Source organism: Agelaius phoeniceus, chromosome 2 (assembly GCF_051311805.1).
Source record: "Agelaius phoeniceus isolate bAgePho1 chromosome 2, bAgePho1.hap1, whole genome shotgun sequence".
Classification (NCBI taxonomy): Eukaryota; Metazoa; Chordata; class Aves; order Passeriformes; family Icteridae; genus Agelaius; species Agelaius phoeniceus.
The window spans coordinates 19,242,305-19,266,811 of NC_135266.1; the positions used below are offsets into that span (position 1 = coordinate 19,242,305).

At 37.9% G+C, this 24,507-nt stretch overlaps 1 protein-coding gene across 6 annotated transcripts in view; it reads right to left on the reverse strand.

Annotated features, from left to right (window-relative positions):
• Positions 1–24,507, reverse strand: part of FRMPD4 (FERM and PDZ domain containing 4) — a 403,725-nt gene that overhangs the window by 53,580 nt on the left and 325,638 nt on the right. For all 6 annotated transcript variants that reach the window (XM_077173143.1, XM_077173134.1, XM_077173132.1 and 3 more), the window contains exons 3-4: positions 11,872–12,032; positions 9,669–9,771 (exon numbers count right to left, since the gene is read on the reverse strand). In XM_077173143.1, coding sequence (XP_077029258.1) covers positions 9,669–9,771; positions 11,872–12,032 — 264 coding nt within the window. The remainder of the gene's footprint in view (positions 1–9,668; positions 9,772–11,871; positions 12,033–24,507) is intronic.

The window sequence follows — 24,507 nt, forward strand, 5'->3', positions numbered from 1 at the left end:
AAAGCCTAGAAAAGCTAAAGTAGTAGCTAAAATACTTTTCTTACACTGCTTGTTATGTGTTACCTGTAATAAATTACAGATGATCACTTGTCACATCAGAAATAAAGGAAAAGCTGACTAATAAATCCCAGAGAAATCTATCACATTAAACTGCCTTTTGAAGCATTCAATGTTTTTAGAATTAATTTATTTTTAGCTATATTTATTTTCTACTAGCTTCTACTAGTTTTTGTTTCAGATTAATGAGAAACTGTTTTTCTCCTTTGACGTCGTCCCACTGTGACCCAGTCATTCCAATCAGTGGTAATATTTAACTGAAGAATCTCACTTTGGGGACTAATGAGTCAGAATATGTAAAACTGTTCTCTTCCCCTTTTAACTAACCTACTGGACTAGGATTCAGAGAATCATATAAACACAGAATTTCCTGAGTTGGAAATGATCCACAAGGAGCACTGAAGTCCAGCTCCTGGCCAGCACAGGACCACCCTAAGAATCACACCATGTGCCTGAAAGCGTTGTCCAAACACTTCTTGAACTCTGTCATGGTCAGTGCTGTGGCCCTTTCCCTGGGGAGCCTGTTCCAGTGCCCAGTCACTCTCTGGGTGAAGAACTTTGTTCTTATATTGAATCTCAACCTTTTTGTCTCTTTGCCCCTTCCAATCTAGTTTAACTGTTAAGTATTCACTTAGGTACTTTCTCATTTCTACTATTTTTTGTGCTTTTCCAACTCCTTAGACAAACTACAGGTGGTAGGTTTCAAGCACTGACATCCCTAAGATATTTTTGGCAGATTGAAAGGCAACATTGCTTTGAGAGAAGGAACATGAAATGGAAGTGAAAGTGAACCCTAATGTTCTGAGGGACCACCACCTTACAGACACACCCAGCTTCAGGAAGCACCATTCTTCATTTTATTTCACTTTATAGACTTAAGTGTCACCTAGAAAATAAATAGAATTGTGAAAGTAAAAATAAACTCTGAGAACCAGGAAGAGACAGCATCAGCATGCCACAGAGCTAGAGAAAGAAGATTTTGTCATCTTCAGGGACTCCTGATTCAGCTTCCATTACGCAATTCATTGAAATTATACTGTTATAGCAGTGGATCATGGAGTAACAACACCTCTTCATGACATTTTTCTCTGAGTAGAGTTTTACTCATTTACAGTCACTCTCCTTATGTCCTTCCCACCCCAGGGAATACTGCTTCCACCTTGACAGGGGAAAAAACCTGTCAAGGTTTTTAAAGATACTTCAAATTGGTGGAATACAAGTCATTGCAAAATGGTCACAGTCCTTTCACCCATCTCTCTCAGCAGTTTAAATTGCCTTTTACCTCCTATGAACACTGGTGCATGTAAAACTGCCACCTTCAAAACAGCATTCCTTATAAGGAGGCGATGCAAATGCCTTTCTCTCATACCTGTAGCTGACAGAAGTCTCCAAGGGTCAACTTACAAAACCATAAAAATGTCATGTTTGCCTCTCAGCTCTTGACATCACCTTTGCCATCCTTCTATCAAAATGCAGCATTTTGGTATAATTCAGAGAAACTACAAGCCACTTTATTGACAATGCAACCTACATATCAGTGTTTTAAAGAACTACTTCTCTGTCATCCTGAAGCTATTTAGACAGCAGATGAAAACCAGTTAATTTCTGTGATTCATACAGCCAGCACTGGCTCAGGATAAAAGGGAATGCTGATGCTGTCACTGGGAAAAGTCACATTGTGAAAGCCTTCCCAAAGCATCACAGGCACACAACCATCATGTCTTCTCAGAAATGGCTATGTTTTGCCCTTACAATAGCTTCATTAGCTAATGTGTATATGCTGAATTAGTCAGCAACTGACTGGCAGGATAAGGGAGTTGTAAACTTCCCAGTGAGGGCAGACAGACACTTCTGTAAGGACAGTTACTTTGTGAGCTCTGTGCATGCAGTGGTGAAGGCATCTCTATCATCTTCCTACTTCACAGCCACGCCATGCTGGCAGCCCCAGGTGCATGGCACAATCCTCTCCTGTCAGTCTATACTGCTTCCCCAGTCCCAGAAACTGTTCTGCAGAGTCTGGTGTTTCCCAAGCAGCTCCTGAAACTGTCTCTGGCTTGTGTTTCTCCCTGACTTCTACTTTCTGCTGATTAAATTTCACAGTGAATAAACCTGTGTAAGTGTCGCTGTCCTGTTGTAATGTCTTCAAGGCATCCACAGAACATTCAAGTACAAACAGCACAATGTAAGGGGCTGGCTTGCCCAACATTGTCTTTGAGGATTTGGAAATGTCACTTCAAAAGAGACTTATAATGCATCTGGGAAAGAGAAACCTTGCAATTGCAGTAGTTTGACTCCTACTCTCCAACCTTCCCTACCCCAAACACAGGATGGGAGATTTTTAGCTACCTCCTGCTCCATATTCCAACCAGATGTAATCCTTTGATGCACGAGGCTCGCATAAACAGTACAAAGAAGGATAAACATCTATAGCAGAGCATGCAATATAAAGGTAATTCATCACATGGAAGCATTAATTCATAATAAAATCAAATCTGGGTGTTCATTAGAATGACTTTACATGGAAACAATTACTCTGAAACATTCACATCAGTGCCTTTGGCTTTAGAGCAAATCTTCCATTTGGACAAGCTAACACTTTTGTTTAGTTGGATGAGAAGTAATAAGCTCATCAGAACAAGCTAATGAGAGCAACATTTGCTGGTTCACATCTGAAGAACCAATCAGTACAGTTACTTGTGTTTTGGGCACAGCTGCTCCATATCTCCATTCATGTCCTCGCGTTCCATAAAGCAACTTGTTAAGGAACAGCTGACCTGAAATTCATCACGGCTGACTCCTTTTTCTAGAGAACAGAGTGAGATGATGGCACAACATTTCAAACAGATGACACATCAGCCTTGAAATTTCAAAAAAGGGCCTACACTTGCTGACTCTGAGAGCCATTCAGCGTGGTTAACACAAAAAGAAAATTAAGTGTACACAACAAATTAAGATCTCAGCACTCACAGCATCTAAATTATCAAGGCCAAACCTTTCTAAACCATGTCAGTCAACTTTCTCCCAAGAATAAGCAAGGATATGACACTGCATTCTTTGAGAGATACGATGGATTTAAAAGAGAACAACGTCCATAGTTGGCATTGATTTTAACAATAACAATTAATATCTCTGTACAGCTTTCAGCTCTTACAGGCCTTTGAAAAGGTGGGTGAGCATTTCTGAAATGTTATTGCAGATTAGTAATTAAAATCTGGAGAAACCTGAATTAGCCTTCAATATATTAGCTCAAGAACAAGAAGCACCACAGCAGCCCAGAAAAGAAGATAAATGAGATAATATTAAATGTGTACTCTCACAGATTCAGAGCCAATTTGAAGTATGATCCAGTTATCTCTGTATTACGTTGCAGAAACACCTCAAAAGATAGAAGATACATATCTAACAATACCCTTCAAGACAGAGAGGAACTGACTTCTAGTATCCTGACTCTGAGCTCCCTGCATGGGCTAGCTGATCAGATGCAGCTAATTAAATGGCAAAAACCTTATCTCCATTGATGGCACTTGTAAAACTCTGACAGATCACTTGGTCCAACATTTTGTCCCTTTGTTCCCCATTATGTGTTTAAAACCTAAAACACTAGCAATTCATCAATCAGGGCCTGACACAAAGTGGGTACAGCCTCCAGATTCATTTACTGAACTGGGAGTACCTTCAAATTAAAATGTCTGCATGACTGGTTTTTCAGAAAAAGCAGTTTTCAAGGTTCATGGTTGCTAAGCAGTATCATAGATAATAGCTTAATATGCTTGATTTTTTTCTCTATGATGCTGATGAAGAAAGAATATCTTTAATAGTAAGTCCACCAAAATTACTTCATCCAGTATAAGAAACTGTCTAAAATACATCCAGGAACATTTGAAAAGAGGCATTTTCAGCTGCTGCAAGATGATGATGATGACAGGCACTGTCACCGAGCTCCCTTTTACACTTGCATTTAGCTCTGAGGATGCAGAGTAGGAAAAGTGGTTCCCTGGCACACACAGAGTCAAATGGGAGTAAAAGAATCCTCATTCATTTCACAATGATGGTGAGAAGGATCAGTATTGATTAAATTCATGTTAGCACTTAAAATGCAACATGTAGCCTAAAATCCTGGAGGGTTCCTTTTCTCCAGTCTTATGGCAATACACCATTAAATCATAAATTCTACTGCAGAATTGAAAGAATCCTCTAGATCCTCTTGATGAAAACTTGCTGTGACATTAACATGCCAAAGAAAGAGTTATTTCAGAGATGTTTTTGAGTAATTTCTCTTAAATAGAAAATAGAGCCAACAAGAAATAAAAGCCCTTAAAGAATTTCACCTTTTTAATTTCTCACTTTGCAATATAAGTATTTTAGTGGAATTCCAGAGGATATCAAATACTGATTTACTGCTGTTACAGGTGCAAGGAATGGACTAATCTAGCCTAATTTAGCAACCTACAAGTCAGGTTTCTACTTAAAAATACTTTTCTGTTCTTCTTCTTAAGTCAATAAAGCTTTCTGCAACAGGCTATCTTTTCCAAAACAAGCATTTCAGATGGATTACCCTCCTCAGATGCCAATTTCTCCTGGATGGTAGCCTGGATAACTATTTTAATTAAAGTGTGAACAAAGTACCACTGCCATGCCACTACTCACTGTTTGGTTTATGGAGGAAGCAGTACACTTGTGTGTCACTTAAAATTTCAGTAAAATACCTTGCTAAATAAAAAGACAGTTTACATAAGTTGGGATCCTTGTAGACTAATGCCTACTCGGTGCAATCTAAGAAAAACAAGTTATTAATGATATAGGAGTTGCCCATGAACAGCTAATAAGGCAAATTACTTGTTAGATGTTTTTCTTTGTTTCAAAAAAAAGGGTTGATTAAGCTGATTCTTAAAAGATAAAAATATAACATTAACCAATGATAATGAGATACATGAACTTCTGAGCAACCAATTAATTGATACCATACACTCATATACATTCTAATATGTCAGTGTTGCATTGTTGCTCACTGTCATATAAGGAAAAAATTGCTCCATTGTGCCATGACATCAATGGTACCTCAAAATACTTATTGTAAGCATGTGTGAAAAGCTATAACTCACAGAATCCATATCAGCAGCAAAATAAATCCAACATAAATAGCTCCTGATAAATTTTGAACTGACTGCACTTCAAATATATCCTTTGTATTCTGTTCACTTGCTACTTGCCTTGACTTGAAGCTTACATTTAGAAAAGTGATTTTGTTTCTTCCTCTTTTTAAAGTTCTGTAACTGTCTGTCTTGAATGGAATTCATCTTGACCACAGCCTCAAGTGACTTTCATAAAACTGACCTCTCTTTGCAAGGGAAACCATAAACATGACTTCTGAGTTTGTGCTGGAAATAGCTCAGGAGAACAAAAGATGGTGCAAAAGCCATTGAACAGCACCCAGAAATAATGAGTCCAAATGGATTTTGTCTGCAAACCACACTTGATTCATATTTCTGCAACCCTGGCTTTCAAAGGACAACTTGAACACTAATTAAGTGTTGCCAGTAAAGCAGAGCCAAAAGAATTCAATGGATCAGAATGACCTACAGGGGATATTTATAATGAATATCCCTGATAATCTCCAGACCTAAGACTTCCTAGGATACAAGATTGTCCCTCATTCTTAAAAAAACAAAAGAAAATCTCTCACCAGGTTCCTGCTCAGTACCCCCTGGAGTCAGCAGAAGTGGCTATAACAGTTTTCTACTTAAGGAAGATTATTTTCAGTAATGAATGTTTAAAAAGCCCACACATAATTAAAATATTACAATGTAATAAAAAGCCAATAGGAAAATTTCTGTATTATACATTGCATTTAACTTCTTGAATTTTCCTGTAGTAAAACCATTACAAAAAAGGGACTTTCTTGAAAAACTAGTCTATCTATTTCTTATCCTGTAGGGGTAACAGTTAGACAATGAATTTGGAGCTGATAGGAAAAAGGCTGAAGAAAAAAAATGATCTAAAAGAAATTACTCTCATTTATTTTGTGGGAAATTTAGAAATAAAGCTAATTTATTGGTTAGGGATATGCATTTTCCTAACAAAAAAAGATTTAATTGACATTTTTCAGTTACCATTTTTGGTGGAATTTTGAATTTTTTGAATTTTTTTTAAAAATTTTTGAAAGTTTTGAATTTTTTTTAAGAAAGCAGGAATTGCCTCATCCTTTTCTTTTTCTTCAAGCTCATAGCTCTTTTCACAAGTTAATTTTCTGACAATGTTTTATTGGAAAAAAAATATTGTGTTTCATTAAAAACTGTTTAACATTCAAGTTTGACTTAACATCTAACATTTAAGTGTATTTTGCTTGGAAGTTTTGGACTTCCCTAATCCTGGTGAAGTTTGATGCTCACCTGGTTGTGAAATCTGCCCTTTTCTTTTCTTACACAATTTGGGTTTTTTTCTATTTGACATGCTATGATCTTTATATCAGTATTTTGAAAGTAGATTTTTTCCGTACTCCCTGCAGTTATAATGACAAATTGCTTGCCAACTTTACAAAAAGCTTTGAGGGAAAACTGCATAAAAATAGGCATTGAATTTCACATGAATGTAAAATATACCTTGTTATACCCAATCAGCAAGAGACTACAGAAAAAAATAGTGTTGGAATATCAATTTCTCATTAACGTGCTGCAGTGGCCACAACAGAGTACAGTTTAAGATCCTGAAGAAAAAGAGAAAGAGGAGTCCAGTCTAAAATCAGAGTTGCAGCTTGTTCAGGGCACTGGCAAGCAGGTCCTTTTGGGATGCAGTTCTGAAAGGCCAGAGCAGAGAGCCTCTTCCAGAATGGTCTATTCCAATCTGCAAGGAAGCAGGACACCAGTGTGGCTCCACAGGGAAAGCCTGAACAAGACCCAGTGCAAAATGGAAAGAGATCAGAGATGAAAATGGAGACAGGTTACCCAGGAGAAACAGAGAAGCTGTGCCTGGCCAGGCAGGGATAGGGTTTGCAAAGCTCAGTTAGTACTGAAACTATCCAGGATGGATTAAGGATAAAAGAAGGGTCTGTCTCTACAACCACAATAGCAGTGAAAGCCAAGGGAAGTACAAACTTACTACTAAATTGAGGGGGTAACCTGATGAAGGATACTGAACAAGCTCAGATGTTTGATGCTTTCTTGGCTTTGGCCTTTAGTGGCAAGGTCTGCTACCCTGGTCCCTGAGCTCAGTGACAAAATTTAGGGAACGGAGGCAGACAAAGGCTGAATTAGGGATTGCTTAGGTAAGAGTGACACTCATGAGTCCATGGGCCTAGATGGGATGCATCCAAACCTGATGAAGAAGTTGGCTCATGTGTTTTTGAAAGGCCACTGGTTAGGAACTGAAACATCTACCCAGTGTGGTTGTGAAATCGCCATATTTTGGAGATACTAAAGACTTGATTAGGCAAGTGCTGAGCAGCCACATCTAACTTTGATACTACCTGGCCTGGAGCAAGAGGTTAGACTGGATGACCTCCAGAAGTCTCCTCTCAGTTCTTCTATGCTTTTGTGATTATGCCCATTGTGTAACCCATGCATTTAAAACACCCTCACTGCCGACAACTGACATGCTGCTACCTGCAGGAAAACAAGATTTCAAAACTTCTCCCGTGCACGTTGAAAAATACAGATGCATTGAAAAGTTGTAAATGTATCTAGCCCATATGAAAACCTTCAATTATACAGAAGAGATTCACTATTTCATTGGTGTAAAGACTTGCTTCTGCCGTGGTGTCAGGACTGCTCATTGACAGTGTCTAGTCATTCCAGGCATGCCCACTGGCATGAAAAGAAAGCTCTTTTCAAATGCTGTAACATACAACCCCAATATATTTCACTCCAAATTTCATCAAAGAATGAGTCTCTGTCAAAATCCCAACAGTGTACAGCTTTTGAGAGCAGAGGTAGAATTACAGTATAGGAAAAGCATCACCTAAAGCTTTCCCTGGAATGAAACAACGCTTAATTTGACATTACTTATGTAGTCGATGTAATTGGGAAGGGTGACATTCTAATTGAGTATTTCATTTGAAGGCAGACAGAGAATCAACTATACAATAAATTTAAGTTTGTCTCAGGTCTAATCAGTCTGTTTTCCTTGCTGTTATTACTACATATTGCTAGAAGCAGAAAATGAGCTAGAGAACCTAACTTAGCTTAATATCAAAGAATCAGGGAAAGAATGAAGAAGACAATATTACTGCTTTATTGAGAAACTAAGACCTCAGAAATAAGACCATTTTGGAGGCTTATACCAATAGTCAAAACAGAGCACAAGACAGAACTTTATTAGGAGCAGGACAGTTCTTTCAGTTTAAGGAGTCTACTCATCACAAGAAGCTCTTAGCATGTTTCGTTTGTTAGTTGACTTGCAGGTTAACACCTTTTTGAAGAAAATCTCAAAATATAGTTTAATCCCACCTGACACAGATGAAGGCTATCAGCATTGCTGGCATTTTTATACCATTTCTGTACCATCTTTGGACATTCTTTCAGCTAAATCCCCAGCAAACGAGCAGCCGTTTGCAGGAGGACTACAACCGCTGTGGCACTTCCTGGCCAAATTTCTGTAAACAAATGTGACTTCTCAAAATTACACAGGTAACAGTGAAAATACCGATAGCTCTAACTTTTGAGAAGAGGTACCTGTACCATTAAAACCTGAGCATCTCTCAGGAATCAACAAGACCCACAATTCAGAGTTTACACCAATGGGAAGAATACAGAGACAAAACTGGGCGCTGTTCAATGGTTTTTGCATCATATTTTGTTCTCCTGAGCTATTTCCAGCACAGGTACATCAATTAGGCTACTGGAATTTAAGTTATTAATTCTCAAGTTTATTTTTTTAGTTACTTGCCATTTTTCTGTGCAATGCACTAACATTTCTTGTTACTCCAAAAGCAAAATTTATTATATGAATCACAATACATCTTTTTCTATATCCTTAGCATTTATCAGTCACTGTCCTTCTTTTCCTTCTACATCCCATTACAAATACTGACATTTATCTTTTCTTGTATTATCCCCAGCCACTTTTTTTTGGTCTAGTTTTCTGTCTTCTTCTCTTTTCTGCCTGCTTCTTTCACACAAATTCACCTACCTGCATTCCATATAAACATTTTTTGAGCTTCTCTATATACTTAACATGCATTCATTCACTCTCAAAAATCACCCTACCACATTTTCTTTATTCTTCACATAAGACAAATCTGACTTAACTTTCTTCATGTGAAAAACGAACAGTAATGCAACAGTGACTAGAGCTCCATGCTTCAGGAATAATCTCTTCAACAATCCATACCAAAAAAATTAATACCAGGAAAATACTATTCCTCTTTTGATACCCAAGTACTTTGGAGCTACTCCTGGATGTTTTTATACTTTTTCAGCTACTCAGATGACATTTTAAGAGGACACTTCATTTTAATACTAAAGTAATTCATCATTCTTCATTATAACTTTTATAACATTTATAACAATTATTTTCTCTTTCCTCAGCCATGGGAAGGCAAGACTTGCTGTACTACTGAATGACTGCACAAGGCAATAAGTCTGGGTTTGTAGTTTAAGTGACAGGACATCCACTACCTGACAAGGTCGATGACTCTCTCCCTTGGAGCAGTGCTGACTGGCTCATCATTAATCATTATGATCTGATCCCCTGGTATAAGCTTTCCTTCAGAGGGGCCGCCTGCCAACAAATGAAGAAAGAAAAAAAAAGAGCACAGGTTAGCAGACCATTGTAAACACACAGATAACATTGTTCATATACTACAAGTGTATTTTTTCTTCAGCTAATGACATTTTTACATTATTTCTGACGTTACCAGTACTCCCTCGCCAGGAAAATCTTGCAAGCTAGTGGTTTAGAAGCTTCTATTGAAGTTTCTCAAGTTCTAAGCCTGAATCTAACCACCTAAACTAAGGGCTTAGTTTTCTGAAGGGCCAAAAGGACCCATAAGCCATGAACTTATGCACCCTTTAAGGTGTGATCAACCATATTTTAATCACCCTTGATCAATGTTTGTCTGATACTTTGTAAGACCACCTTGAGAAGGATTTCTTTTCTTGTGAAAAAATGATCCTGTTTATCTACTGTTAAGAACAGGAAGTCTTTTCCCATGGTAAATATACCAGATCTTCCTGGTTGCAATATGTTGTTTCCTGTCCCAGGCAAAGTAACGCCAGAGAACATCTTATTCCTCTTTCCTATGAAACATCACTCATGTATTTGAATGTCATTCACAGGTCTCTCCTATGTTTTTTCCATTCTAGGCAAAGCAGACCTGTTTTCTTTAGTTGGAGACAGAAAGTTTTTATACCCCAGCTGCTTGAAATCTCTTTTCTGCTGGATTCCTACCACTTGATGAACATGGGTACATCCAAAAGCATTGCTGCTTTCAGTTAGACATGAATATTTAGCATTAGTCTGAATAGACAATCAGTCATGTATATTTCTATGTGGTTTGGATTCTGGCATTGCTGAAATGCACATTGAGTGCACTGTATTTTATAAAATGCACATATTACTTTGTTTCTCAGCACATTTACATGCCCAGAAGTTGATGTAACATCACAGTTCCTATTGTAGAGATATATCTTCTCTAGTCTTTGTCTTTACACTCTGCAGTAATGATACATAAAAAACCAAATCATATTACCATTATGAAGATAAAGTCTAAAAATAAAATGTTTCAGCATCAAAAGCAATTCATTGAACAACGGAGCTAATGCTGATCCTTTCCTGTTTGCTTTGAAAACTTTACTCCACTTCCATAGCCTGCATAAATGGAACAAATCCATGTAGGAGAATGTTGTCCTGAGCTTATGTTTCCTCCTATTCACTCGGAACAGAACATAGTAAACACGTTTTCCAAATTTTAAAATAAAACTACATTAATAATGCCACGTTGAGAGAAATGAGCTGTCTGGATCTGGTTCAAATATTAGTTACACTGGTCACTTCATGTGAAAGCAATACAAATGTAATCAATGCACACACGTTGGTAAATGACATCAGAACTTCACAGAGTCGATTTTGCCTCTCTCTCCTCTGCTCTCTGTGGGGGTTCTGGAGAACATATTGAATAGGAGCAAAGTCAAATCCCTGCCCTTGGCTGCAATTTTACATAACAGCTGGACTTTTGAGCATAGAGAGCAGGAGCCTGTGATTTGGGAAACAGATTATCCCAGGTCTGGTCTCTTATAACTTCAAAGAGATCACAATCCTCACTAATTTCCACTGCAGGTAAGATGTTTGGGGATATCTTTTGACCCGGCTTTTAACCATATAGTTATACAGATGCATTCATTAAAGAAAAAAAGCCAGCAGTAACATCCTCTTTTTCAGAAAGAGATATTGTTTTTAGAAAACTAGCTTTCTTTGGGAAGGTGATGGTAAGAATGAAAAATATGCAAGTTTTAATCTCAGAACTCAACATACCTCTTGAAAATGCTGATTCAATGGTAATGAAGGTGACAGCAAACCAATATAAAGATACCAGGGAGAAGACCTTCTTTCCTTGAATGAAATGGGTTAACTTTTTTCAGGCAAACAATAGTAATGGCTCTGAGCAATAATTCCAAACTGGCTTTTTGCCAATACATTTATGTAATGTTCAAAAATGTGTGAGGAAGGAAACCACTGGGTGAAACAAAGCTAAAAATCATATCTAGTAGTTGTGATTACTTTGCCTGCCTGAATATTTCAACAGTTTCAAATTTGTAGCTGCATTTCATCTTAGTAGGCTAAATCAAAGTTTTCTTCTGGGGTCAAGTGGGGAAAACATACCTGGTGTTACTGAGCGTACAACAACTGGCTTTTCACTACCAGCCACAAACCCAAATCCTAGCACAGGATCCCTCCTCATTTCCACTTTCCGAGGGGCTGGAGGGGTTATTTGGCAGCTCTCTATTCGAGGGTCTTCAAATGTGGCTGATTGTGTCATGTGACTGTGAAAAAAAATAAAAGATGGAAAAAGGAAAAAAATCATTAAAACATGATTTTGTGGTATCTACTTGAGCCAAGCAATTTGTGCAACGATATGAGATGAATATCTGAAACGTTCTCACTAGAGGAACTAAAGCACCAACTTAATAATTTTCTATTAGATTTTCTTATGCATTAAGTAATAATGCTGCTGGCAGGTCTCAAATAGTAATCAATAGTATCAGGCTTTAAAGAGGTCTCTTTTTGACAGCACACATTTAATCATATCCCATATATGAAAGAAAAACAACCTGATAATAAAGCCTTTGTCATCTGCACTTGAATTTTTCATCCTTCAATTTTTGGAAGGGAAAAATAATAGTAGTGACCTACTCATAACATAAAACTCAACAATTAGAGTCTGTCAGACTTTTTAAAAAGAGGACACACATTTTAATTTGGGGATCTAACATGTTAAGCAAGTTTCTGAGCTGAATCCTCTCCCTTCCTAAGGCATCCATAACAGCTCAATATTTGCTATATTTGGATATTTTGATATTTGGATAAACTATCTGAAATCACTTCAAAATGTTCCAGGGCACAAACAAAAAAAAAAAAATCAAGAAAATATATTTATGTGGAATTACTAAAATACTTGGCTTTCTTCTACATGTTATGACAAAGCCTATTTATTGTACCTAGAAGAAAAAATTCTTGTGGCTGCAGGGAAAGAGCTTGAGTTTTCAAGCAGAAAATAAAAAGGATGAAAGCTGTCCAACATCCCATATCCATGAAATAGGTAACAGCTTAAAAGCATAAAGATATTAAATTAACATTAATAAACACTGAAACATGGCTGATGCTGTACATAGTCAGAACCAAAACATAGTTTGCATTTTCCACCCAATGGCTGGAGTCCACACTGAATCACAGCTACCAATTCCCAGTGCCAATCAGACAGACAAACAGACCACTCCAGTGTCATACCCCAAACAACACCCATTGAACTCATGTGCTTCAGGAAACCAAACTATCACTGCAGGCAACAAGCAATATCTGGTCAGCACAGTACAAAGATATCAGCTCATGGCATCAACTCATTGCAGTCCTGAGAGACCTCAGATAATATTTAAGTTGCCTGACCAAGAGTTAACTCTTTTTTTGCTTTCAAGAGACTGTAAGTCTGCAAGTGCTGAACTGACTCTAGCTCATGGTAAATAAATGCAGTAGACAAATGGAGGAAGCCAAGTCCCAGCCCCACCTGCAGAGAGAGCACAAGCTCTGAGAAAGGTAACAACCATGTGCCCAGCCTGAGAACTCTGAAATGCACATCAGAGAGGCAGATATCCCTACAGCATTAGGCAGTATCATCCATTGGTGTCCTCATGAGTAATTAACAATATGAAAGTCAAGTAATTCTCACATATCTTTGATAATTTTACATATAACATGTTATAACATGAGGGTTAAGGGACATACCGTGCAACCAGCATTGTTGCTCTCACCACCTGTCCCTTTTTCATCTGTGAATACAATTCCCTGAAGAACTCCAAACTGGCAGTCCATAAGGAGAAAGGCATCATTCAGAGATCTGTTTTCAGCATCAATGACACACAAAAACTTCTTTGATCTTTCCCCAACACATACACCTTGGGCATGACATCAATTTACTTTCTCTCCGTGGTCTGCTTCATTACTGATACACAGAAGAGCAGCAAAATCTCAGTAAACTCTCAGTGGGAGTCTATTTCTGTTACTGGATTTTTCTAGGGCTTTTCTTCAAAGAAGCTTTCTATCCCTATGACTAGATTCAGTCTGCCTAAGAGTAACATGCTGTCTTTTTATGCATATGATCAGAGGCAGCAGAAACCATTTCCTTACAAAAATAAGAGAGCAAGAGAATATCTCTGTGCTCTCTTAATATATGCATAAGGTGAGGTCAGCAAAGAAAGTACTTGTTTTTTACCAGCTAGAGCATCACATCTGATACTTCGTTATCTTCCTCCTCCTCTCCCTGTTCCTCCAGCTTTTGTCAGTTTATTTTAGATAACATTCTATTTTCTTTTTCCAATGAACTGTTAGAAAGCCCAGAGAATTATACACAGACCCTTTAAGAAATCTATCTTCAAGACCTCCCAGGCATCTCCTCTCCATAAATTCCTATTTGTGGTTTGTGCTTCTAGATATTCAAACATTTTTTTCTTTCTAATGAGACAATTTCTGAGGTGTCACTGGTATCTGAAAAACTATCTATTTCAACTTGAGAACTTTGTTTTGGTAGAGAAGACAAAACTCTGCATTTTTTTACCTCTCTTTGATGACAGCCCCACAAAGTTAACTTTCCACAAAGTTAAGATAATCTATTTAATAATTTTTTCCTAATAGCTGTTTCCATTTTTAGGGCACTACAAGTCCAAACAGAAAGTGCCTTCTGTCCTAAAGAGAAAATACCATATTTACAAGCAATGTGAAACTACTGCTTGACCCTTTGAAAACTACTTTTATTGTACTACTACATTGTACTTACTCTGTCTTCTAACACTTTTGCAATCTGTTTTAAAAAGAAAAAAACTCAAAACAGCCCCCAAATCCCCCAACAAACAGCAGCACTTCACATAACAAATTCTAGGAGCAGACAGAGATTTGCTTAAGAGAGCAGCCCTGCTCCTGGATGCTCCAGCCCTTGCCTTGGCTGGTGCTGAGGATCTGCAGCAGCACAGCATCAGCTATTAAAGCCTAAGCAAGAGGTTCAGCAAGGAGCAGTCCATCATGATTCTGAGAGGCACAGCAGACACTATTGATTTTTAAGGTTATCCACCTTGGAATACATCAACTAAAAAGACTCTGCAGCTCACACTTCCACAGCTTGCTGCATCAGATATTCTTGTGCCATTCAGTATGTTGGGGGTGTACTTCAAGAGAGTAGCAAGATGTATAAATATGATCCCAGAAGAGATCAGATGAATGCTCAAATCTTTTTGTGATGGTACATTGACAAACCTGCTTCCTCCTGTGGTTAGTTCATTATTGAGATGCCAGTTGTGATACCACAGTTCAAGACGAATTTGAATTTTGCATTAATTGGAGGTATTTGATCTCCATCTCAGCTATGAGAAATATTAACTTCTGCAGAATAACTATGCTATGAGTTCTAAACCAGAATCTAATAAGCTTGGACTCAAAAAAGCCACTTTGGAGAACCCTACCTAGAATGTCCCTTACACTGTGCAAGGTCTTAGAAGAAAAACTGCAACACTACAAACTTTCTATTTTCTTCAAACACCCTAAAAAAAGTATTTAGATACATGTAGATAGAGTTCTAACATCATACCTAAAGATTTGCTTTTCTCAAGGAAAAATGGGAGAAAAAGAAAAAGCTGAGATTTTAAATATGAACTGTTCTTTCCATGTACACAAACTCAAGCTGTCCTTAGATTGCCTTTTCAAAGAGAAACACTAATTTCCTCCCATTTTCAACAGCTGAGATTAGTCCCTGCTTTGCAAAAGGCCATCTTCTCTGATGCACTCTTGTTGTCAGCAGTGGGAGACTGCTGCCATATGAAGGAGAAAAATTCTTAGAGAATTTCTTGAATAGAGATTTTATATACCAGGCTCTTCTGAGAGATAAACTACCAGCTATGGAAAATCATAGCAGAAGTGCAATTATAAGCAATTACTCTCAAAAACTCTCTGTGGAAACTGCTCTAGTCAATATAGAATATATTTCCCCAATATAACAGGGGAAATGAGAGAGAAGGCATCTGAGTGAGCATGCACCAACGCACACAGCAGAATAGAGACATTGCAGGGTGGCATAAAAATCATGTGCACACTTGCCCACAAAGGGGCCTCCAGTGAGCCAAGGAGGAAGAAAATTAGGAAAGAAAAACACCCAGGGGAGCACTGATCAGCTGCATCATGGCAGCTAGCACCTGCAAACACAATTCAGAAGCCCAGGACATTATGAGGAGCCTAATTTAACATTTGCATATCCAAATTCATGCTTGGCTTAGTCAGAGGTGTAGTTTAAGACTGACACTTTGAATCTTCACATAATTAGCTTCAAAGTTATTAACTTGGTAATATTTTCCATGGAAACCTTCCTAGCATTGTCCTTATTTAAATTAGAGGCTGAATAATCCAAGAAATATATAAACAAAGACTGCAACCGAGAGCTTGATTTAATAATGCTTAATAGTAATTAAAAGCAAAGTGTCTGAGTACAATGCTTTTTAGCCTTTGCATTTTGATGTGTCATTCCCTGACATGTCAGAAGTTTTTTTTTGACAAAAATTGGAGTTTTCATTTGCACAGAAAATGCTTAGAGCTCTAACTTTTCTAAGAAACTGAAACTATGGTATGAACCAGCAATCCTAGTATGGCAAACATTATTTTAGAAATAAGTAACAAAGGCACCGGAACAACTTTAGCTCCATTCTGCAAAGACTTCCAAACAGAAAGCAAAAAAAGTGATACCTCAAACTGAGTTGAATACAGCTGCACACCCACAAACTCTAAAACAACTGTAATCAACCAGCTGTTGCATCATATTTGGACAGGGTGGAGATATGCTGCTTTCAGGTATCTCATTTCATATTTCCCTATTACAGTTTGTTACTTCACAGGTTGACACTGGCTTGCAATTTTGGGGTGTTTAATCCTTCATTTTTTAATAGTTACAGTATTTCTCCTATACAGATTGATTTACCTACAAAATAGACTCTTTTTCACTTGAGACACAGCAGGTGTAAACTTGGTCAATAACAGAGAAGAGTCTGTGGAAATGTCAAATCACTCACAGACTGATGAGTGGAAGTGGGCAAGGAGGATGGAGATAAGGACTTTTTACCAAAGGCTGAATTCAGAAATAACAAAACCACTTCAAATTGTTGAGCACTGTTAAAATCCTGTCTCATTAGTTTGGAGGAGGTGGAGGATCTGCTTTGTTGATTGCAGTTGTGATTTTCAACAAGATCTGTGCAAGTTAAGGACACTGAACAAACTTTCATTCACAATTATCTGAGTCCCTGCCATGAGTCTCTGCCCATCCTGCCCCAAAATAACCTCTTCATATTCTGTGAACTCTATGATACTCAGAATCTTGGGCTCTGCACTCAGAATTTCCTGGGAGTGGGAAAAGCTATTGTAGCAACACAAAGAAGTAGATTTAACTCTCATTCAATCACTGTTCTTCAGGAATTAGCACTAAGTAAAATGGCTTGAGACTTGAGACAGATTTAGGGAAACTGATAACATGAGGGTATTATATTTTCCAGTTTGATAATCTGGAAAGACTACCAAAATAACAATGACAGATAAAAGAGAACTGTCATAGAGATGAAGAAATATGCAAGCCCTCCAGAAAATGAAAAACTCATCTTTGTTAATTTAGCTTAACTAGTAGCTAAATATGAAAAATAATTTCCTTCCTTCCTTTCTTCCTGGAACCTCTCAGTATATCCCAAGTTAATTTATTTTCTCTAAGAAATCCCCCAAGAATTATTAAGAACTAGGACACAAGTGTCAAAACCATGCATCAAATGCCTTTTACTTGAAAATGATATTTCAAGAAAAAAGTGCACAAGTAGTTATTACATTGCTCAGTGAAACTGCTGCTCCTACAGAGAATCTGGTGCCTTGACAAACTCTTTTTTGCTCCATTTTGCAGGAAACCAGAGAATCGCTCAAAGCTGAAGAATTTTTTTAGACACATTCAACAGACATAAATTTTATTTTCACTGGTTAAAAACGGAGTCAACTTTTAACACTTCAAGAAAACATTCCCTCTATTTTCACTGGTTTTTGTGCAGGTGTACATACCAAGAATTCAGTATCACAGCCACAAAATTCAACTGGGGCTATTTATCAGATGTTTTTGTTTCTTTCTAGGACTACTTTTTTTTTGCCCCAGTGTCAATTTTTTTTTTAAAGCTTCTTCAACAGTTAAATCCTCCAAAGTCAGGTCATTTTATAACACCCTAGAAAATGTTTGGCATATGCCATCTGGATGAACATATGGTAAAAATGTAATTAGAAAGAAAAAGGTTTGCTGGTTTCAGAAGAAGCTGGTGACAGCTTTTTTGATAAAATTGGATACAGGGAAATCTGACACGTAAAAAAATTTCAAAATCCACTCTTCCACTGTTGGGCATGATCTGCAATCTAAAGCAAGGCAAAGTCAACCAAAATTGCACTGAATAAAACTGACATGAATACAAATTCAGAGAGCTAAAAACATTTATGCTCAACTTTAGTCAGGCACTGGGGAAAACACACTGAAAATATAATTCACAATGACAATTAGGACTCATATTATTACACGTGTAAAATGTGAACACTTCTGCATTCTGCCTTATTCTATATAGGAATGTCATATATTGGGAAGAAAAAAACCAAAAAACTTCTATAGTTGAATCCCACAGACATGGAAATAAGCCTCAAGCCCCAGCTGCCAACTAGCAGTTGGCTTGCTTTGAGTATTGTATCTACAGATTGCTAGAGAAATTATCTTTTAAAATTATTCTTCTCTTAGGATAGCCACAAACATATCAAAGGCTCTGTTCATGACAAACGTTGGATTTCCTGCCCTTTGTATTGGGACAGGACTTAACAGGCACATGCCAAATAGCAGAAATTGCACAGAAACATCTCAGTGAAAATTGGTGGAGAAAGGACCACCTGAATGCTGGAATTGCCTCCCCTGGAAGTTAAGCATGATGGCAGCCTCTGTCTGCCCAAAATGCACAGCCAACAGGGGTGTGCCAATGACAACTAAGTCTGAACTGCAGCCATGGACATGTGGGATGTAATGCACATGGACAGCCCACCCCCCTAACATGCAGTTATGCTCCTACACACTGCTGAAGGGCACTTCTGCACTCAGTTTCTGTCCCAGCAAACTCCTCCCACCTGGGTGACACTAGGTTCAGCAGAAATACTCTTGGTTTCAAAGCCTGTCATTGAACAGAGACTCAGGGGCCCATTCTTGAGCAGGTTTTCACAGTTAAAGGAAGCTCACAAAATACTCATGTGTACAAGACTGCACGGATGAAGCTATGGATGAACTGCCTCCCACAAGAAATTCCAGGGCAAGTCCTGGGCTGGAGCTGTGTAGGGTAATTCAAAATGTGGGAGAGAGCAAGCCAGCAGAAATGGCAAATGGCTAACGTTGGCTGGTTGGACCACCAATTGGTCCTTGCCTTTTCCTGGAAAAAAAGATTTACAATGCCACAAAGTCACTGTATTTCCTTCCTAAAAGAAGCCTTTTCACAGGTCAACTCTTTCATATGCAGCATGGGCTGGTAGTATAGCATAGGGAGGCAGGGTGTTTGGCCACTTGCCTGGCCCAGCTCCTTCAAGAAGGAAACTGCAAGATGTTTCTGCTAGAAATCAGAATTACTGGCTTTCCTCCACAGCAGGAATTTCTTACAAAGTAAGGATTTGAAGTACAACCAGGTTTTATCCCAACATAAAGCATTTTTCTTAAAGTGATCTGAGCTACTCTGTTTAGGACAGTGAATTACTTTAAGGCCCTTAAGGATGATCTGAAATGTAGTTTTTCATTATCCTCTGCACATGCATCAATAAACCCTGTTGCAACTACAGACATAGAAAAGGAAAAAAACAAACCCAACCTGCAAATACACAATAAATCCATTTGGGCTGAAAGTGTCCTCTGGAAAACAGAACAAACAATTCCTATTCATCCTGCTAATCCAATCAAGAGCAATCTGTCAGCCCTGCCTGGCCCAAGTCTGCAACAAACAGCACAGACCTGTGCTAAGGGCTGCCAGCATTTCCCATCCAGCGAGTAAAAGGAGTTGCCATCTCCAACTCAACATGGACAATTTGTCCAACTGAAATGTTATAAAAAGAACAAGGGAGGAGAAGCAGCATAGAAATTGCTTTTAAGGTGCTGATTAGATTAGGAAAGCTACTAACTAAAAAAATCTCATCTAGTGCAATGCTGGAAGCTTGCTCCAACAATCACATGTCACTCTCTGTGGATACTAAGTGTGGGTAACCTGATGACAGGGTAAGAAGACAGAATGCAGATTTCATGTGCCCATGTAAGCCCCTGGCAGAGCTGGGCTTGGCATGAGCAAATAGCTGAAACACTGAAGCCCCTGCTTTGACAGTTCTGTACCTGCCTAACTCTTGGGAACTCAGTGCTGTTATGAGCATATGGAGATAAGCAATTACAGCAGAAGCAAAACCCATTTTTTAATCCTTTGAACTTAATCTTCCTCATTCCTTCAGCAATTGAATGGATGAGCAGGTTACAGAAAGGGCTCTGAATTATCTACTCATTTCCCTCCTTTCCAGTGACAGTGGAGGGCTCCTGAACAAAAACTAGCCCTTCTGATGGCACCGTGTCGATCCAGCATTCCACCAATTGCCTCTTGGCAAAGTGCAACCTTTCTCAGGGAAAAATGAACATCAGCTGCCAGTGTCAAAACCAGGTGAAATACCAGCATATGGGTTAGTTGATAAACAGTGGGTGCTCAATACTGCAGCTGCTTAGTTTATCGACAACCAAGTATTTAAATACTCAGGGATATAAACCCTGAGTTTACATCACTCTGGTCAGTACAGCTCTCTGCAGACTGTGCCTGCTTCTGTACATTCACTTCAGGAAAGGGCAACACAACAACCCAGTTAGAAACATTGAGTTTGTCCAAGTTAACAGGGAGTAACACGGAGGAGCAGTCTGTACATCAGTACAGCCAGATGTCTCCAGTTTCCCATGCTGGGTATGAATTCTCTTCACTGGAAATTCCAGCACAGGAAAGATTGGGAAGTTACTTTTATAAAGATGTCCAACTCCTGAACTGATACAATGACTGCAAGGAAAACCTTTAATTCTCCAGCTTCCAGACAGAAAGGGATCTGCAAGCAACCAAGGGGAATAGAATGTATGTAAAAGATTTTCATAACTACTCGCAGCAGTCCCAAATTCAAACCTTCATGATCTGTAACAAAGTCTTCACAATTGACTCAAATTGTGAAGCAAATCTTCTATTTCTGCAATTCTGGGGAAGGCCTTCAGGACAGAGAGGAAACAAAGAAACCACCTCTTCCTTTCTCATTTCTTTTAACAACTACAAATAGAAAGAATTACTCTTCTGGACTGCTGATTTGGGAGCATGCCATTATGACTCCTCAGCAAATGCAAAATGAAAAAGAGAACTTAATTGAAATGAGTTAGAATGACAGATTGCACTGATGGGATGTGAGGCTGCCAGATAGAGCTGTCATGCAAAAATTAAGCATAGGATATTGAAGGGAGAAAAAAAATCAGGTGTGTTTGATCTTTGGATTTTTTTTCCTGATAAATTACTCTCTATACTTCAGCACAAATGGCTGAATTATTTTTCTGGACTTACTTTTTCATTCCAAAGTAAGCAGCTAACCTTTCTAAGCGAGAACACTTCTAGTAACCACAGGGTATTTCATATATCTTAGAAATAGGGGTGCTGCAGATCATGCTGCAGCTTCATTATATCAGAGAAGCTTTTGCTAAAGCCTGCAAGTAATTTCTATTTACCTACTTACCTATGCAAGAATCTGCCCACTTCCAATCCATTGTGTTTGATAGTATCCATATAAATATTATTAAAGGCACTATGTGTGGTAACAATGCACAAGAATCATTACCTCCTTCAATTTGTAACTGCCAGCAAGCTTCCTCAAGAGGTGAAGGAGAAATAAGGTAATATACAACATTTCAAAACAGGTGCATTGGAGTTAAACTGGAGTGACAGCTGCTCTAGGGAAGCCTATTCAGATAGAAACCCCTTACTTACAGGTGAAGAAAAAGGTCAAACAAAAGTGTCATGTACAGTAACCTTGACACAAAAACATAAATTATGATGGAAGTTGCAGCCAGGCTGATCAGCACATCAACTCTCCCTGTTTATCTCAAGAAGCCCCAATTCTCTGTAAACAGTGAAAGCTCTTAGTAATGCAAGCAGTTAATTCCAAACTATGACAATCTTCTCTTTGGAGTTCAGAACAATTCTGCAGATGGTTTGCTTTCTGTTTAAGCCACAGACATGTCACTCTCCTCTGAAATCTAGAGCTGATAAATTCTGCAAAGCCCCATCTCATGAAAAATATAATAAAGGCCTTCAAGATTTCTTAACTGAGAAAGTACATAAAGCACTTTGGAATGGTGGGTTTTTTTAAGGAAAAACAACACTAGTGCAATTTTGACTTTAAATACAATGATGAAAAAATGACTTTAAAGACTTGGACTTTCAAAAAAGCAAATAAAATTAGAACAAAATCTTGGTCATTGATACTGCACACCTGTAGTACACATTTTCAGCCTGGAAACTGTCATGTCTCTTTTTGTACATGGACAGGTCAGACTGACAGAACAGGCCAAACTTGAAGAAAATAAGCCATAACTAACATTCTGAAATATATTAATTTCTTACTTATCTTCTGAAACTTAAGAACAAGGATAGATCTGAGCCACTGGCAGTAAATGTAAATCACTTTATCTTGTAAGTGTAGGTCTGCCTTGGATTGGGCTGATCTGGGGCTCAGGACTATATGGAAAGAGTGGTAGTTGGCAGCCATACAAAACCAAGGTTTTTGATTTTGTTTTTTTTTTTTTTTTAGCAAAACCACCACAAAACTAAAATAAGTGCTGAACTACACACTTATTTAAACATCATTCTTGCATGATCTGATTATCTAGCTGTAGCTAAATTTAGACCAATACTATCCCCCATTAAGCTTAGTCCATACCATGAGGATAAAATCAATTTTGTAGGAAACATTCCAGTGATGAAGTTCCAAATTTACTATGTAATTTACTTCCACAACGTAGGGCATTCTATAAAAGAGTGTTTTTCTAGTTAGATAACACTTCCTGGCCCAAAGCCCCTTAATTTGCACAGAGCATTATTAAACCATAGTGGCCTGCAAAACACAGGGTAGAATTTAAACTGCATGGCCCAGCACATGGGAAGAAAAAAAAAAGTAGGGAAACATCTGACTAATTATACCAGTAAAACTTCAACTCTCTATAAAATATACTGTGGCCTCATTTTAGTGTCCATACAAAGCATACTGAACTCTGGTTTTAAATGTCTGCCATAAAAGTAAAGAACATTTCCACCAAGGAATGTGAAGCCAAACCAAACTGTCTGACTTCAGAGAGGGTTAGTGGAGCTCCTCAAGGGTCTGGAACACAAGCCTTATGAGGAGTGGCTGAGGGACATGGTAGTGGTTAGTCTGGAGAAGACTCAGAAGAGACCTTGTCACTCCCTACAATCACCTGAGAGGAGCTTTTGGTGACTTGGTGATCGGTCTCTTCCCAGTAACAAGCAATAGAACAAGAGGAAATGGCATCAAGGTGTATCAGAGGAGGTTTAGATTGGATATTTGAAAAATATCTTAAACAAATGTTTGTCAAGGATTGGAACACGCTTCCCAGGGAACCAACTCCGCGTGTATTAAAGAATGTGTAAAACTGGAAACATGGTTTAGCAGTGAACTTGGCAGTCCTGGGTTAATGGTTGGACTTTATGATCTTAGAGGTTTTTTCCAAACTTCTATGATTCTATGATTCTCTTCTACATACATATTTTTGCTGACAGATCCAGGAATTATGCATATTTTGGTCACATCACGGCCTAAAAATGAAACTAGGAAATAAATTTCTGGACATTTAATAGACTAATTTTTAATAGAATAAGAAGCCAGTCTATATAGGAAGCACAAATTCCTCAAAAGAAAAACAGCACTTCCCATCATTAATTACTCAACAAACCAACATTTATATTTTAAAATCGCAGAGAGTCTAGTCTATAAATGGAACACATTTTCATAATTTAATAATATAGCAAACATATGCAAATAAAATTGTTATTTCACAAATCAAGAACTCAGAAGGATTAATTAAAGAAGTTTTACTCATTTCTGACAAGCAGTTTAACTTCAAAACTACATATTTCAGATTTGGGGATAGGACAGAAAAAATCTGTCATATCAGGAAATTAAATTACTCTCTGAATTCTGTTTTGAAACATGAGTCATACATTCTCACAATTGATTTAAAACAACTGGAATAAAAACAAAGCAAAGCTCTACTATTTTCAAAAATTAATTAAAACATCTGGCAAGAGAAAACAGCAAGTCTTCTTCAGTGATGGATAATTAACCTACTCACTGTTCTGTCAAACTCAACTATTCTACTACTTATGATCATAAACATAAGGAATAGACTTGGGAAAGTTTTAACATTTTAAATCAAATTCATATCCTTGTAGAACACAGTTATTTATTTTATTTTGTGCAAAGAATGAGATCAACTAAAGCATGAGCAATTCAGGGAATCTTATGTCTGTCCATTATAGTTTTGCTATAAATGAAATAGTAGGAACAAAATAATGTGTTTAGAAGAAGTCTCATTTAAGCTTCTGCATCCATATTCTGTAGAGTTATGCAGATTACTCTTTTGCCAGTGGTAGGTTCTGTATTTCT